Source organism: Aptenodytes patagonicus, chromosome 3 (genome assembly GCF_965638725.1).
Source record: "Aptenodytes patagonicus chromosome 3, bAptPat1.pri.cur, whole genome shotgun sequence".
NCBI classification, from domain to species: Eukaryota; Metazoa; Chordata; class Aves; order Sphenisciformes; family Spheniscidae; genus Aptenodytes; species Aptenodytes patagonicus.
In genome coordinates, this window is record NC_134951.1 from 58,716,669 (window position 1) to 58,734,097 (window position 17,429).

Genomic DNA, 17,429 nt, shown 5'->3' on the forward strand with positions numbered 1-17,429 from the left:
GGGGCCCCATCAGCACCCAGACCCAGCGAAACCTGCTCACTGCGTCGCCCCGGCCACCTTTGGGCACAGAAAAAGGGGAAAAAAAAAAGCATTAAAAAACCCCCAGGACAGCCCCCCGACACATGGCGGAGCCCCACGGGCGAGGAAGGGCGAAGCCCCGCGGGGCGGGTGCCTCCGCAGGGCTCCCGCCCGCCCCGGCTCCGCCCGGCTGGGCTCGGCTCCGCCCCGCCCGGCGCGGCGCGGCCGTTGGCAGGCCGTTTCCGCCGCGCGCCGGGCGGGGGCGCCGCGGCGAGGCGCCGCGGGCCGAGCGGGAGCGGCGGAGCCCATCTTGCTGCCGCTCGGCGGCCGCGCTCGGGGAGGAGGGCCCTAGCCCGGCGTGCGGCCAATCCGGGCGGGCGCTGGCGGCGAGCAGGGCAGAATGGGCTGTAGTTTAGTGAAATAGGAAAGCTGCAAACAGTGTGGAGTGTTCCTGGTGTAAATAAAAGGGGGAAAAAAAAGTTTCTGCAAGTCGCGGCTCTGCAGCCTCGCTCAGACCCTGGCACGGGGGTTTGCGCGTTGCAAAAAACCAACACACTGGACTTTACTGTGCTGCGTTAACACGCTCTTCCTATTGTTTGTGGTTTTTTCAAAATATGGCAAAGGTTCAGGTGAACAATGTAGTGGTGTTGGATAATCCTTCTCCTTTCTACAATCCTTTCCAATTCGAAATCACATTTGAGTGCATAGAGGACCTGTCGGAAGGTGAGTAGATTTTTTCCCGATACGGATTTTGTAACCCCGGGCTCTTAGTTTCAGGGGTTTTAAGGCTTAAACTTTGCACAGGCCTGCTCCTACAATTTAACAGTTTCTCCTTCACCGCATCGCCGTGCCGAGGCGAAGGGATGTGCTCGCCGGCGCCCGAGACGCCGGCGGAAAACCGCTCTCGCCGAGCCCGGCGGGGAAAGTTGGCGGCGTTCGCCTGCCCTGGCCGCCGAGCCGGGGCCGCTTCTCCCCGCCGCGCCATCGGCGAGGCGAGCTTCAAGTTGCGAGGAACTTGTTTGAGTGGTGGTAGCCATGTTGCCAGCTTTGTGTGTGCGTGGGGGGGAGCGCGAGAGGGAGAGGGTTAACCGGGCTCGGCTGCCGCGCATCCCCGCGCCCGCGGGGAGAGGGGCTCTTGCACGGCCGGCGCCCCTACGCCCAGGCGTAACTCGGAGCGCGGAAAGCGCTCCGCAGCGAGCGTTTCGTTGGCCTCGTGCTCCATTTTAATACTTAAAAAAAAAAAAAAAAAAAAAAAAAAAAATCGCTGTGGGAGGCAGGGGCGGGCGGGCTCGCCTCCGGGTGCCGGCAGCTGGCTGCCGCGGCGGGGTGCGGCGCGGTGGGTGCGCGGGGTCGGCAGCATAGCATGGCCCGGCCCGGCCCGTTGGTTGCGGGAGCCCTGCCGGTGGGGGAGGGGGCCGGCTGCCAGCCACTATTTTTGGAAGTCACTCGAAAGTTACCGGCAGCCGCCAGAGGCGGGGGGGCGGCGGCCACGGCGGCGCCGCCCCGCAGCCGCCCTGTGGGGACCCCCTGCCTGAGTTTGGGGCGCCGGCCGTGCTCCCCGCGCCGCGCCGCCGGCGGGCTCCCGCCTTCCCCTCAGCCGGGCGGGCCGCGAACCGCCTTCGCCTCGGCGGCGCTCCGCAGCGCCGCCCGCCGGCAGGCCGCGCCGCGGCTCTCTGCGGGAGTCGCCCCGAGAGGCCACGCGTCGCCCCTCGGGCGGGAGTTTTGAACGCCGCGGCTCGGGGCGAAGAAGCCGGCGGCGGGCTGGGAGGGGAACCGGGGCGCTCCTGCCCGCCGGCAGCGGTGCGAGTGAAGAGGAGGAGGCCGCTCGGCTGGGGCTGCCTGAGAGCGGAAGAGGACAGCTGCCTGGCCCCCGGCGGAGACCAGGGCCGCCTGCTCGCCAGGGAGCCCCAGCGGCCTGAGGGGCGAGGGAAAGCAAAAGGAAAACCGGAGGTCGTGGGTGATAACGCCTAGCAGGCTCTCTGTCGTTGCGGTTAAACTTGCCTCACCCTGCCTGCTTCTGTAGCAGTTTTCACTTGTGCGTGCCGGCGGCCTGGTGACAGCACGCTCGGCGCGGACGGCTTGGCTTGTTCTACTCTACCGCCGTTGGGAGGGACGGTCGCGCTGGCGGGAACTTCAGAGGAAGTCTCATCTGAGCCTGGGATTTCCTCTAGGCCTCTGCCACTAGTCTGCTGCCCTTTTACAACTGACTGATCCGTTAGTTGCAGCTGCCCCTAGCAGGGTGTGCTCCGTGCCCATCTCCAGGTTGCTGACTGGATCTCTCTAGTCAGCCTGGCCTCATCTGAGATACAGTATCAGACCCCTCGACGGCAACTGCTGTGGCAGGCGGCGGTGCCCATGGTAGGGGCTTGGCACAAGGCGTTATGCCTTTCCTTCCAGTTGTGCACAGCTGTACGTGATGTACTCCTCACTCTCTGGATTTGTGTTAGAGTTAATCCCGGACAATCGGGATGAGAAGAATTATAGATGGTCTAATGCAAAATTCTCAGTTCCCTTCCCTCACCTAAATGCAAGTTAGACTACAGGATAAATTCAGGATGAGCACTGCTATCTTTCACATTTAAAAATAAGATTAAACATAGCCTTTCTAGACTTGAAAAATTTGCTGTCGTTGCCTTAGCTTTCAGGTGCTAATATATCTATTTATTACGCTGTTTTATCTTCAGACGGTTATGTGCACCACTGATCTTAAAATTAAATTCATGAAGTCCAGCCCTTTTTTTTTTTTTGAAGTTGTTATTCTGTATCAAGATACCTAAACAGCATTTGGATCAACCTATTAAATGTATAATTTAAAACTTATTTTTAAAAAGTCCATTTTTCAGTACTAAATACTACTGGTTTAGAATGAACTTTGTACTGTTCTCCTAGAATAACGGTTCATGATGGTATGATAATCTTAAGTAGTTTAGCCTAAAAGTCCTCACTTCTTGTACGTGGTAAATGGCACAGATGCTGACAAAAGAGGTCCTTAACTGTCCTGGATGAGTACCTGCAGTACTGGCAGGAGCTGGTACTAGATGCTTACAAGGTAAATAAAACCTCTGATCACAGTACCTGGCCAATTGTGCTGTGCTGTACAAAGGAGTAAAATCCCTTCCTAAGCCCTGTTAATTGTGCTACTTAAACCCCCAATACCTGCATTGATGTTCAACATGATAAGCAAGAAGAATTCATTAATGAGGAAAGAGAGTTGCAATCCTAAAGCAGACGAGTTCTGTTAAAGTGCTGGTTTTTTTCTGTCCTTAAGTTCCATTCCTGCATCAAGAAACCATAATGTAGACTTTTGGATTTTGCAGAGAATACTAATAAAGTAAATGTAATAGGGTACAGGTTAGTGCTTTTGCATAGACAATCAGGGCATTGTTCATAAGGAAAAAAATTATTAAATATACCATGTCAGTTTTTAAGGTACAGTTTTGAAGCAACGGTTTCATTTAAAAAAAGACTTAGTATAGTTTTCTGTAATGGTGATCTTTTTGTTTAAAAAAAAAAACCAAAAATCTGTCTTTTAAGATTAGTCCTATATGTGTATATATGCATGTGTTTTTGAATCAAAAAGTGAAAGTGAAAAGCCCTCCCAGGAAGAGCTAATGTGTGCTAATTAGCAGTTTCAACTTTCAAACACCTGTGGTGGAGAGGGTGAGTTAGAAAAAATTGAATTGTAAGAATTGTTTGATTTTGGTGCATTATTTTAAGAAGCAAAACGCTACATTTAATTTTTTTTGCCTGTAATTCCATTTTAGAATTTGGATAAAATCCAAGCACCAATATCTTTGATCAGAATATGATCTAATCACGCTATCACAATTTTACATACTTCTCAGGTTACACAAGTTATATGTGAAGGAATGGGGGCATGCAGTTAGTGTGCCTGGTGCTTACACGATGGGTTTTCTTATTCAATTAACTACCTTCCATGATCTGTATAATTTAAGCTGTGAGGTGTATATGTGGAAGGTGGGAATTCCTGGGAGGTGAGTCAGTATTCAAGGCATGCAATGCTTTATAGGCATATATAGGCATCATCCCTGTGCTGAAGCCATTCCAACAGGCTTTGAGAAAATGCTGAACACAGCTCCCAACAAGTAAATGGGCCCTGTCCTCTGTATAGAATTTGAAAATTAACCTGACTATGAAAATAGAGGGATTCCTGCAGTAGCCACTGACTGGAGAGAGATGGTGGGATGGTCTGGTTCAAGAGCACTGGGGCAGGCATCGATAATTTCCCCAGTGAAGACAGGTCCTTGTTATTTTAGGCCTGTTGCCAAAGAAGCAATTTTAGGCTACACAAAACTGTAGATAGGCAAGAGTGGAAGACCCTTAACTGTAATGATAAATAATGTTTGTTTGTCTTTTAATTTTTGTTTTGCTGTAGATTTGGAATGGAAAATAATTTATGTGGGTTCAGCTGAAAGTGAAGAGTATGACCAGGTGTTAGACTCTGTTTTAGTAGGACCTGTTCCTGCGGGCAGACACATGTTTGTATTTCAGGTAAGTTTGATTTAACTGTTTCTAAAAGAGTTGTGTTAATTTGTTTAAAGATGACTGTATCAAACTAAGAGGCACTTGAAAAATAATGGTAAGCTAGAAAAATATTTCAGTCAGCTCTTCAGGTATGATACATCTTCCTTGAAAGTCTGTTCATGAGCTGATATTTCTTGGCCCTGATATTTCCATGGTAATATTTTCACTTGTGGTATCAATAATTAGAGATAGTGATATAAGCACTGTTCCCGTAGCTACTGATAATTTTGACCAGTCTGGTTTATAAATATATTCTAGATCACGGAGTAATCAAGAGTGCCAGTTACCTGGTTTACACTAGCACCATCAGGCTTAACTGCTGCAGTTGGTGGCAGTTTCAGACAATCAGGAGCACTAGGTTAATGCAGGCATCTTCAGAAGATCTGGCCAACAAATTCATTGTAAAACTCAGCCAGAACAGTCAAGAGTTCATTTCTATTTGGCAGGATAAGTGTTCAACTGTGGTGTTTGGCTAAGCATGCTAAATCACAACAAAATATGGCAATTTGTAAAATAAGACGGAATACCAATGGTTGATAGCAGGCTTTTGGGACACAAGTGTGTAGATCAAGACTGTACAACAAACTCTGAAGCATGTGACAGTCCTATAAAATACTGCTGTTAAAGCCAGAAGTTACTAAGAAGGAATAATGAAGGGAAGGAAAATGGGGAAAGAGCAGCACTAAGATGGCTTATTAGCCTATTCTGGTTTCCATTTTAGGTCAGTGAGAGGGCAAAAAAAACTAAAGCAGACTTGCCTAAATTCTTATGGAAGTTTTTTGGGGTTTGGGTTTTTTATCAAAACTATGGTTTAGCTCACTTTTTTCTCTATTTATCAAATACTAGTATTTGTCTTGTAAACTGAGAGCAAAATCCATGAGCAGAAAACTCAAGATTGAAACTGAGTATGGCTTATTGTGTAAGAACCATGCTACTTTCCCAAATACTATAAATTCACTATTTAAATGGCAAATGCATGCTGGAATATGAGCATTTAAAAAAAAAAAAAAAAGCGCTAATGAATACACTTTCTTATTTCTCACAGTTACTGTAACTGTTTTAAAATAGCATTAACATTTGTGAGGCATCTTGATTAATCCCGTAAGTTCCAAGAAACTTTTTTCTTACAGGACAGGCTAAAGGAATAGGATTAGGCTGGAGGTTATGTTTATCAACCACATACATGCAAATCAGTCTTGAAACATTTCTGTTTGGTTTTGGAGCTGGGCCTAATTTTTCCACACTACAAATAAAGCTGATGTGTAACAAATGCATCATTTATTAACAGTCCTTCCATTATCAAGCTATTACAGCTTATGGCATTAATTGGTCAGAAATAGGTGATCCTCTGTTGCCCTCAAAGGGACTACCTTATAGCACTACATCCAGAGAGATCAGCTGGCATTTACATTTCTAATTTAAAAGACGCACTGTTCTCCATTAAGTTACGAAGATTCATTGTTGATGGTGATGGGAAGGAGCAGGAGGCAGGTGCCTAAAAAGGCATGTTTTGGCTGTATGATTAGGAAAGCTTTGAAAATTAAATTTACTGGTCTTGCAGTTTCTGTAGGATGGACTCATCGATTGTATCCCAGTTATAAATGACACTACAGCTAAATTAGGAGTAGATACGTAGACATTTTGGTTAGATTGGAATAGGTCCTGTAAAAGAGTCAGTACTCCTTCTGTGTTATAATAAAGTTTCCCTTTTATTTCTTACGGAAGTAATGTTGGTCTAAGTATATTAGACTTCAAAAGCACTGGCTTTCAGCTGAGGGTAGGACTCAGCTAATGTGTACACAGGAGACCACCAAAAACCCAAGTGCTGCAATAAGCCTTTGCTGATGACTGAAGCTACTTTATTCACCAAACTGAAGCAGCCTGAGAGATGGAAAGAACTAGCAAGGGAAGGCCAGAACGGGGCAAAGCACAGAACTGCAGGAAGCATATAATATAAAGAAAAGAGATTGTGTTCACTAGGAACAGCACAAGGAAAGGACCTTTGCGGAGGTGTATAAAATTTTCAGCTAATAATATGCTGTAGGTTTTTCTAAATAGGAAAATGGCTGAAACAGCAAGTAAAATGGAGTACCACACAGGTAAAATACCAAGGATGATAAAACTACCTTTGTTGAAAAGAAGCTGTGCATCAGGTTGGGAAGCCAGCCTTACATACAGAAAGATGGAAAACTATCGTACTTTTCAGACTTACACAATCAGCCTTTTTTTTTTTTTTAAAACATTTAAAAATATTTCAATATTAAAGGCCCACAGCTTGCCCTATTTGGTTCTAAATACCAAGATATAAGTAGTGAAACCTGATTCCTTCTCTCTGTGCACTTGGGGATTTGTAATAAATTCACAGAAATTTCTATTTGAGAATATAAGCACATAAATAATTTATTATCTTTAAGTGGGGATATGACCTCACACTAACTTAGCTACTCTGCAGTAATAGCTATGTGAATAAATGTATCATGTGGAAAAGCAAGATAATTCAAGACAACATATACATTGAGTGATTTCATAAAATTCTTAAGTAATTTCTAGGATAAGAATGGCATATTCAGACAGCGATTTTTATGCAAAAGTTAATCCTACTGTCTCTTTTTGCCTACCAAAATATCTATTTGCAGCTGCTCACTTATCACTTGGTCATAACAAGCTCTTCTTTTTTCTTCCACCTGTGTATGATCATTAGTTTCCCAGGCAATTAAGAGGTTTGACATCCAAGGCAGGAAGTTCAAAATTTGAGAAAAGAAAGCAGTTTTAAACAGTGTTCAGTGTCTTTTCCACTCAGCAAAACAATGCTTGAGAGTTAAGTAGGATTAAAACAGAGTACTTCCTTGGGTCCACATCTATATCATAGGATATTACAGGACACAAAATGACAATGGGAGCCTGGAAGAACTAACATCCCACATTAGGGTGTGAGTTGAGTTTCATGGGGGGTTAAATGGAACACTGTCCTTTTGCAATATATTAGTCTATAACTGCCCACTGTGGAATTTAAAGTAATCAAATGGTCCTGGGCACTGTTAGAACAAGACTACTGAATTAAAGTAGTGATTTCATCTGTATTGGCAGCTCTTGGGATGCCTTCAAGCTTCTACACTTGTCCTATTCCTTGGTCATCTTTCCCATTTCCCTATGCAAGTTGTAAAGCCATTTGGTCATTTTCTATTCCCTTCAGGGCTGGAGGAAGCTGTGTTCTACGTGATTCCCTGGTTGCTTCTCCTCCCTCTGGTGTATTTGCACCTAAGAGGTCTGATTCATCTAATTCTTCTGCAAAGTGCCTACAGCTTCTTATAAAAAGCTAGACTGGTTTGAAGGCTCAGAATTGAAGTAGCAAAGAGTAGAAGCCAATGATGCATGACCACTAGCTCTCAAAATTCACAGTGCTGGAGCACATAAATACTACAGAAAAGTAGGGATGAGAGGGACAGTAGGAATTAATCCCGTTTGTCCTCTGTCCTAAGGCAAGATTTGTTACACCTGAACCATTCTAACATACATTGTTAATACCAACTTGTACTCACAACACAGGTGTTCATTGCTGGCTTCAGATCTTCATGTAAAACTGTAAATATGAAGCTGTTTCATTTATGCTTAGATTGCTGTTACTTTAAATCCTACAGCAGAATGAGGCATCACATTTTATCAATAAATGTGTAGTTAGGAACCATTTTAAGGGACTGATGTGAGCCACATTTTGCGAGGCAAATTTTATTGATTATTAATAACTTGCAGAGCCATGGTAAATAAGGACGTTGAGGAAGACTGTAAGTTGCCTATTAATTAGGATTCCATCCTGGCTGAAAATCTGTCAGATGTCTTAGAGCGATGATACATTTAACTGCATACATTTTAAGAAATGTAGGCATGTGGAAGGAGGCAAGAGAGAAAGTAGTTTATTCCTTTTCTGGAAATCTGTGGGACAGCTCAAAGCTCACTATAGCTTGTCCCTGCTCTTCTTGCTGAAGTATAAATTGCAGTCTGTATTTTTAATGGTTTAGTCTTGTTAAAAACACACATACAGACCAATTCAACCTCAGAGGTACAAAAAAAAAAAAAAAATCTTACATCTGCTAAATTGCCAAGATGTGCTGGAGAACAATGGCACTGTACAATTGGAGGGATGTTAGTACACTTGCTCAAACAACAGTTCAGCTGATCATATATTTAAAAACAGTTTTGGATCAGAGCTGTCTAATCACCCATGAGAAATGTCAGCACACAATATTACTGTATTCTAAGTAATTCTGTCTCTAGAGGATAGTGTCCTAAATTCAGGGCTGATGTTGTGAAAGCAGGTATATTTTCCAGTTAACCTGAAAAACAATTTTAAATACAGTCACTACTCAGCTGCTAAGACATACTACTTAAGATTCCCCTGCTAGATAGGCATGTGCTATCAATTTTGTTTTAATCCATCTTTCCCTTTCACATTTAGGCTGATGCACCTAACCCAGGGCTTATTCCAGATGCAGATGCAGTAGGTGTAACAGTTGTGCTAATTACATGCACCTATCGAGGTCAAGAATTTATTAGAGTCGGCTACTATGTAAACAATGAATATACTGAAACAGAACTGAGAGAGAATCCACCAGTAAAGCCAGATTTTTCAAAGGTAAGGCATGTTTTGTTCTAGTCATATATCAAAGGTACGCTTATAGAAAGAGTTTTTTAAAAAACAAAACCAAACCCCAAGTGATTCCATAAAGTGCATGGAATGAGGCATCAAATAATGGAAAAGACTTGGGGGGACAAACTACAAGTGCCATGTAGTTGCCATAAATTTGGAGAACACTGAGAAACCTGCAACAGTTTCCACCAGCTTGAAGCCTTGGCTGGACTTCATTATTATTTTACACTGACTGTGTGAAATAAACCGTTGGGTTCCCTCTACCTGCACCACTGTTGACGAAGTGGCTCTGTTCTTCAGAAAAACAGAATAATGTTTTTTCTAGGACAGTGAACCTGGAACTAAGTTTTAAGTATTAATTTAACACAGTTATTATCCAGCTGTTCTAGTGTTAGAGCTGCAGTTTCTGCAAAACAAACAATCTGAAAAACAAGTTACATATAAAAGGGGAAGATGGGTAACCTGGTGTAAGAGCAGGTTGGGTGATTATCTGATCAATGGACAACTTGACCAAGGAAGTATACAGATTAAGTTTAAAAAATATATATCCTTCATGGTAAAAATTAAACCAGGACTAGAATTAAAAGATGATGTGAAATACAGTTATTTGGAACCTAATACCTTGAGGAGAAGGATCAATTAAACATCAAAAACTAGTCAAAATCCTGTGAAATACTCTACCCAGACAGACTCTGTAGAAGCCAACAAGGTTCTATACAGCATCCGGGTTTGTTTTCATGGAAGATTTTGTAGAGTTGGGTGTTCTCTTTACAAAAACTGATGTACATGTGTATACGCTTACGTTCCAAAGTTGTGTGATGGTGAAAACTTTGTTATTTCTCAAGTTTGCATGAATTATATGACTGGATATATGAAGAAATGAATGGGATAATGCATGTATTATAATGACTAGTACAGAGATAATCCCCATAGTCCCTGAAACTGATCTTCAAACGTAACTAAACTGAATTGGTATGTAAATTGGTTTTTAAAAGTCGCTAATGGTTTTCTATGCCTAACTTAATTTTCAGGGATCAGATGCTCAGTATGTTCTCAAAATTCAAAATTACTATTAATTTTGAGGATTCTTAAACTTATAATCTGTTCCTTTCTTTTTTCTTTCATTTAAATCATATACTTATTTGTTATTTTGGATGCGAGTGCCAGAATGTTGACTTCCTTTAAGCGCTTGAATTTAGAAATGCCTAGAACTACTTGTCTTAATTCTCTGATTTGCTTATGTAAGAAGCTAGCACTGCTTCTGTGAAAAAGAACAGCAAAAGCTATCATGTATTTGTATAAAAAGTCCTTAATGTGACTTTGGGACAGAATTTAAACATACAAGTAGAATAGAAGGTTATTAAACACATTTAATTGTAATTGACAGGTAATAGACCCTACGAGGTTCAAAAAAAGAAATGGTCTTGTTAATCTGTATAAGGGGTTGGGAAATATTTAATGAGAGTGTACTTCTTGGAGAATAAAATCAGCATTACTACCAAAGCAAACTTTTCCTGTGATCGGTCTTAACTTTCATCAGGAGTGGCCAATGGTGATAAGTTGCCATCCTCCAGAGTTAACTATATATTATCTTGAAAACGGTGAGAGATTAAGAGAAAGTGAGCATTTTCTTTTTTGCTGCATACATAAACAAATACAACGTGTTTTCAAAGGAAAATGAAGGCCAGCCATGAGAATAAAATATGACTAATGTCTAGGCATGTCCACTGCCACCATATTCATATCTTCCAAATCTGAGTAATTTTTTTACTTTAGAACTTTAGTAGACAAATTAAAATTCAGTTACTGAAATCAATCTAAAGCATGGTAATTTAATTTAAGGAAAGGTTGTACTCTTAAATGAAGACAGACAGTTGATGGAATTTATACAATTATCGCAAACATCATAAAGTTGATGCAAAATTTTATAAAGTGCTGTGGTTTGCAAAATCTTTGTGGGGGTAGTCATTTGCTTTACTAAAAGCTGGCTAAAATAGTAAACACTTGCACTTTACTTGCAGAGTTCTCGTACAGCCTTGAACTCATGGAACAGTTAAAAATATCCTCTCAAGAAAGCAGTTATTTTGCTGACTAGGATATTAGAGTAAATGAATGAGTGGTGTGTTTCTGTAAGCATGTTTCTGATCCCTAGATAGTAGCTATAGATTCACATTTATATGAATTACCTTTTTAAAGAAATTGTTTCACAATTTACAATACAAGGCTATGGGGAGTAAAAGGAAAAAAAATCTGTATGCACGTGAACTCCAGTTTGAGGTGTCCACATTACATAATCCATGTATCTTCTTCTCTCCCAGCTTCAAAGGAATATTTTGGCATCTAATCCCAGAGTCACGAGATTCCACATTAATTGGGAGGACAACACTGAAAAACTGGAAGATGCAGAGAGCAGTAACCCAAATCTACAGTCACTGCTTTCTACAGATGCATTACCTTCAGCATCAAAGGGGTGGTCAACATCAGAAAATTCATTAAATGTTATGTTAGAATCTCATATGGACTGCATGTGACTAACCACCGTCATTCTGGTACTGTACATGTGTTAAACTGTAAAAACAACCAGAACTATTTCCCTCAAATTCCATAAGTACATAGTTGACAACCAATGTGAAGAACCTGTTTTAAAACATCCTGTAGAAAGTTTATAAAAAAAAAAAAAAACCAAAAACAACAAACCAGTATTTGAGCAAATTGTGGAATATAAATACAACTATTTTTAAGTAATTGCCTTTTTTCTCTAATGTGTTATTCTATGTGGTCTAAACCAAACCTGATTAAAGTATACATATTCTCCCCCCTCCCCCTTTACTTTGTAAGCACTATTAAAAGCTAAAAAACTGAAAAGTTAAAACATTCAGGCAAAATGAAGGAATAATGCCATGTCCTCATCTCCGATATCCAGATCGCCAAATATAAAGTGGCCTTTAATAGCAGCTTAAGAACAAAACTGTCATTAGATGAACTGCAAAGAAAAAAGTATCTCTTAAAAAAAAAAAAAAAAAAAAGTCCAAAAATGTCCTCTTGCTGTGAAAGCAGGCAGCACAGTATAATTTTAGGTGCAAGCTTCTTTTCCTTTCAAGGCACATACTTGTTACTTAAAGCATGCAATTTGAGATTTACCATCTGCTATCTTGGATTTTAGGACTTTTTCTTCCCCCCCCCCCAATCTCCTGCTGCTGCTGTTTAGTCAAACTGTGGTTTAAGGACATTGTTTCATGTGAATTCGGGTGGGTATCTCAGCAAAGAACCCTTTTTCAGCCACCCTGATAGCACACAAAATTGGTTGGAAGGATTCAAGCAATTGCTAGAAAATTTAAGCATCAAAAGGAATAGCATGATCATCCAAAAAATGCTCTTCTGCAAGATTATTATGTACAACTGCTGGGTTGGTATGTTTATTTTCAGGCATGCTTATTCTTGTGGTCTTTTTAACTAGTAATAAGGAGTTTATATGCTTTCTTCCAGTTTTTTGAAACATCTGGAATTTAAAACTTTTCCATTTTCTCTCTACCCTTTAAGGCAATCCTATGCACTGGTATAAATCAAAATTCAAACCCTGTTGTGGCAGGCATGACACACTCAAGAATACATTGCCTGCCCTGAAGCTCTTGCACCGAGACATCCCTATTACCTGAGGCATCCTTGAAGATAAAAAGAACTAGGCAGTAAATTGTAAAGACTTAAGACATTGTTATGACACTAACAATTGAGTTATGCCTTCCAATCATCATCAGCCTTATACGTTTACTGTGACTATATGTGCATTTAGAATTGTAATCTGTCATGTCAGGTTACAAGAATATAGTTCTGCTAGTTACTAGTAACTGCCCAAACTGTGAACCCATGTAGGTTCCAGGCCCTTAAAAAAAGGTAAATGTCATGATGACTGACAGTATAGCTCTGAATAAAAATAGAATACTTTCTCTTCTCTTTCTGCATTCTCTAATAGGGATGAAGATGTCCCAAGCAGTTAGCACTTCTGTCTTTCCACATCATTAGTGAAATTGTCTTCATTTCTAACGTATATTTTTTTTAAATCGGAAAGGAATGTATATGCACATGTTTCTTTCTTGTATGGAAACTCAGCAGTACATATGGAAGCTGAATGAATTAATGAAATCCATTAATATTTGGAACCCTAATTCTAATGTGTGCTCTTGAAAATCTCTCTGTAATTGTTTAAAATGATGATTGGCAATTTAAAAATATTAACACTCTTAATATCTATATGACAACACAAAGAACTGGTCCCCCAAACCAGCAGTGGCTTCACTTGAGGGCTGAAATTATGTGAACTTTTAAGAAAGATCTTTTGATTTTCACTTATATTGCAACTTTAAGGTCTACAGTGACATTTTGAGATTTTTCATGCACTTTATTGTTCTGTTTATAAATCTATTTAAGATATCTCTTAAATGTAAGCATGTAAATAACTTAGTCATCTGCTGAAAGATTGGCAGGCTAATGAAGTCTGCCTTGAGCTAAGGCTACCATAGTAGTATTTCAAACCATTACACCTATTGAAGATTCAAATTAAAACAAGATCAAGTGCAAGCTGTAACCAGAATCCATCCATCAGTAGCATGAAGGCTTCTTAGAAGCATATGCCTCAAAGTGGTGGAAGCAAACTGTATCACTGCTATTGCAGAATCAACTACAAAATACAGTTGGCAAAACTACGTCACCCAGCAAACCAATTAATTTAGAGAAATCAGAAAGTGAAGATCTATTGTTCTGTTTAGGAGGAAAGAAGTCAACTGCGCACGTGAACTCAGGTGCAATAAACTTCAAGCTAGACCGGATGGCATGATGCTGCAGTAGAATTTGGCACCACCTTACTTGATATACTAACACATCCTAGATATAGCTGACCCACCAATTACAGGGAAAATAATAACTCTACTGTACTTGGTGAAAACTGGAGAAGAACAACCATACCTCATGAGAGCACCTCATGATCTTTGCAAGAGAAACGGTCCTTCTATGCTTTTTGAGAGACTGGATGCCTCTCGGGTCTTCTACAGCTTTGTCCAGATCTTAGCAGTCCATACACACTGTCCTCTGAATATCACATTTCCCGGCAAAATCACATTCCAGAGACATGGAATTTGAGAAACCAAATTCCAGTACTTCAGAGGCTTCAGGTCTGATTATCAGGCAACATCACAGCAGAAACTTAGTGGTATGAAAAGATACAGTGTGTATAAGGCACCTCTGTAAAGACTTGTCCCTGATGTCTGAAAGTTTTGAAACAGCAGGGCTATACACATGACATATAGACAGCTAGTGCAGACGGCACAGCATTACAATTTCAAGGTTGAAAACGAGTTCACCCTCCCACAAACCTCCACTTGCAGAGACCACCAAGTTGCAAGGGAATGCTACAGATTCTATTGACAGGAGCGGTGATGCATCTCACTGTATTTTTACCTCAGCTAGATAGACTCAATTCCATTAGAAGACCGTCATAATGCTTATCAGAGGTTATTCATGTACAAAGAAGTAAACGGATCAGACAAGGTAACATTAGGGATGAAAAACATGGGTGGGGGTTTTTATGTCTAGCTTGAAAAACACTTGTCCCTTCACCTTACAGTCATTGTGATTTATTCATGTATCACCTTCAGTCTGAATTACTGTGACACTGAGTTTGAAGCAGGCAAAAAGGCTCCAGCTCCATCATAATGGAGGCTGGTGAAATTTAACCTCTCCAGTGGCTCCTCAAAGCTCCACTGAAAAAGCCAACCCTTACCAATCTTCAAGACTGCAGCAACTCAGAACTTTGCTACAGTAAAGTTTATATATACAGCTTAGTTTATAGCTTGCCAGACAATCTATATTCTTGAGATGTGAGTGACAAAGTCACAAAGACAAATCTGATGATCTGACAGTCCATTCTTTTCCTTTGTAGGGCCTCAACTGCTGATTTTCTGGAAGTCAGCTCAGACTGGAGGCTAGCCACTTGCAGCTGTATAAAGATTGTCCACTGCCATCTGAAAATGGTGGTAGGGAAGAAAAAGGAAAAAAAACAAAACACCTTATGTACACCACACACACTCCTGGCAAATCCTCATTTACCAGAGACAGAAAAAGAGCAAAGTTAACTAAATCTTGTGGCTTCTATCTGGGCAGCTGCAGGAGATGCTTCATGTACTTACTTAACTACCCTACCCCTTACCCATAGCACAGTGGTGTGCAAGCTTGCAGATTCTCTCATTTTTTTGAGAGCCACAGAAGTTTGGTCCAGAGATGATGGGTTAATTGTTCCTGTTGTTGCTAGCTGGAGGGCTCTGCTCAGTGCCAACTGGGAAGATGCAACAAAACTGACAACTACCTATAAGGGCTGGCAGTGTGTGGGGGACTGCTCATGCTAGGCCCTCCTATTTGTATTTATGTTTCCAGTTAAAGTTCTGCTTCTTAAGAGCTGGTCTGGTAGTGTGTGATATGAGAGCTGGGCTGCAGAAGACAGGTGGAGGGATTTTTGCTTGATTTTTGGTCTAGGCAAAGGAGAATGTCTAAGGAAGAAAAGCCAGCTGGAGTCACTAAGGAGGCTTTGTCAAAGGCAAAACCCAGGTTTGTATCTGGAATCTAGAAAGCAAAGGCCCTTTCAGGGGATGGAGGGATGATACACTTCAACATTTCCAGCTTTCGGTAATGCTGGCTTGGAGGCATGGCTGGGTACTCATTGTCCATGGCACGAGGGATGTGACTGGCCTTCCTGCAGGTAGAGAAAATCAGAGGAAGGAGGTGTGTGTGCTGCAAAAGGGCTATACCAGATGTAAGAGACAACAGCTACATGTTAACAGCAGTGTTAAGAACTGGCTGAAATGTCAGGAACTTCTAAGGAGTTCTTGGGTCTCCCTCTAAAACACCCCTGGACCACGAGATAAGGAGGCCTACCTTTCAACATAAGGGGGTCCTCCAGTTTGTCCTATCTCACTAGAAAGGTGTGGCAGACCTACACTGATACAAACTGGGAAGAAGCAGGGGCTTTATGGTATGGTAAAGAGAATCCTGAAGACATAGGATATCCATCTAAAAATCAGCTGCTTGAAATGCCTGCCATTTCAACAGCAGGACAAAAAAGTCTGATGAAGGCCTGCCTGGATGTATTATGCCAGAAGTGCGTAAGACCTGAAACCTCCAGCCAACATGACAAAGATGTTGCTCCTGCAGTATTTCCTGTCCATCCTAACTACAGGTCTTCAGACAGAGATGTATGAACAGGCCAAAATTTCTGAAGACGGGTATCTACTTGGCTAAATAATCTTTTGCATGCAGGTAGTCAAGGTAAACTCTGTCTCAGGACAAAGCCATCTTGGAGCAATGTTATCGAGAGGAAATTAAGGGAATTTAAGGATCTGCAAGAGATGAGACATTGTTACAGATGTGGCATATCTCTGATGAGGTTTGATCACAACTTCAAAATTCATTCCTTCCAAGAAGTCTGGCAGACTTCCTACAGAGTTAAGGCCTCTTCAACTTGAGGCCCAACTGTTTAAGGAACAGCCAATGAAGTCATGCTCTCAGGAAAATATTGTCAAGGTCCATGCTGATAGAAAATACTTCAAGTTCATGTACAATTATGAATATTCAGGAAAACAATGAAGAATCCTGTGGTAGAAGTGAAGATCCGAAGAGTGGCCTAAAGGCTGCATCTCTGTTAATAACCTGATCAGAGCCAGGATATGGATCCACAGTAGTAAACTGTTACCATGTTCCCTGGCACTGCCTTGGCCTGTATCAACTAGGGGGTGCCCAGGGACATTCTGGGGATCTACAAACAGGGAAAAATGTCTCCAGTTTCGGTGTCTTGTGTACGTCAGGATACTGAGACCACTCACTATACACCACACACTATAACCATAGCTGGATGGCTCACGTCAGCCACTTTGGATTGGTTTCTAACAGCTCAGAAGCGAGATAACTGTGAGCACCTGAAGCCTGCCTAGCAGGGAGAGGCTTACTATGAAAAAGAAAAATGGTTGTTTCCCCTTAGGTTAAGTTGCCTTCAATGAAAAGAAAAAAAACATAGTAGCAAACAGCTGTTGGTATGATGTTGACAATGTTAGATGTTGCAACATGTCAGCAAAAAGGCAGTACTCTCAAGGATCTGTAGAGGCCGTGAGAGGCCAGAAGGCTGCACTTCATACAGCTCAGGAAGGCATATTGTACAGAACTAGAGAGCTGGAGAAACAGC

General features: G+C 41.7%; 2 protein-coding genes across 2 annotated transcripts in view; one reads left to right on the forward strand and one right to left on the reverse strand.

Moving 5' to 3' along the window:
- The window catches only part of MCM9 (minichromosome maintenance 9 homologous recombination repair factor), a 49,017-nt gene that overhangs the window by 17,212 nt on the left and 14,376 nt on the right, over positions 1-17,429 (reverse strand). The window lies entirely within an intron of this gene.
- Positions 390-11,953, forward strand: ASF1A (anti-silencing function 1A histone chaperone). The gene is made up of 4 exons (XM_076333487.1): positions 390-741; positions 4,415-4,530; positions 9,017-9,193; positions 11,527-11,953. Exons 1-4 carry the CDS (start codon positions 633-635, stop codon positions 11,737-11,739), a joined length of 615 nt encoding a protein of 204 aa, XP_076189602.1. The 5' UTR covers positions 390-632; the 3' UTR covers positions 11,740-11,953.

Coding starts and splice junctions, on each gene's coding strand:
- ASF1A (XM_076333487.1), top strand. CDS start 633: ATGGCAAAGGTTCAGGTGAACAATGTAGTGGTGTTGGATAATCCTTCT. Junction 4,531..9,016: donor GACACATGTTTGTATTTCAG/GTAAGTTTGATT, acceptor TTTCACATTTAG/GCTGATGCACCTAACCCAGG. Junction 9,194..11,526: donor TAAAGCCAGATTTTTCAAAG/GTAAGGCATGTT, acceptor CTTCTCTCCCAG/CTTCAAAGGAATATTTTGGC.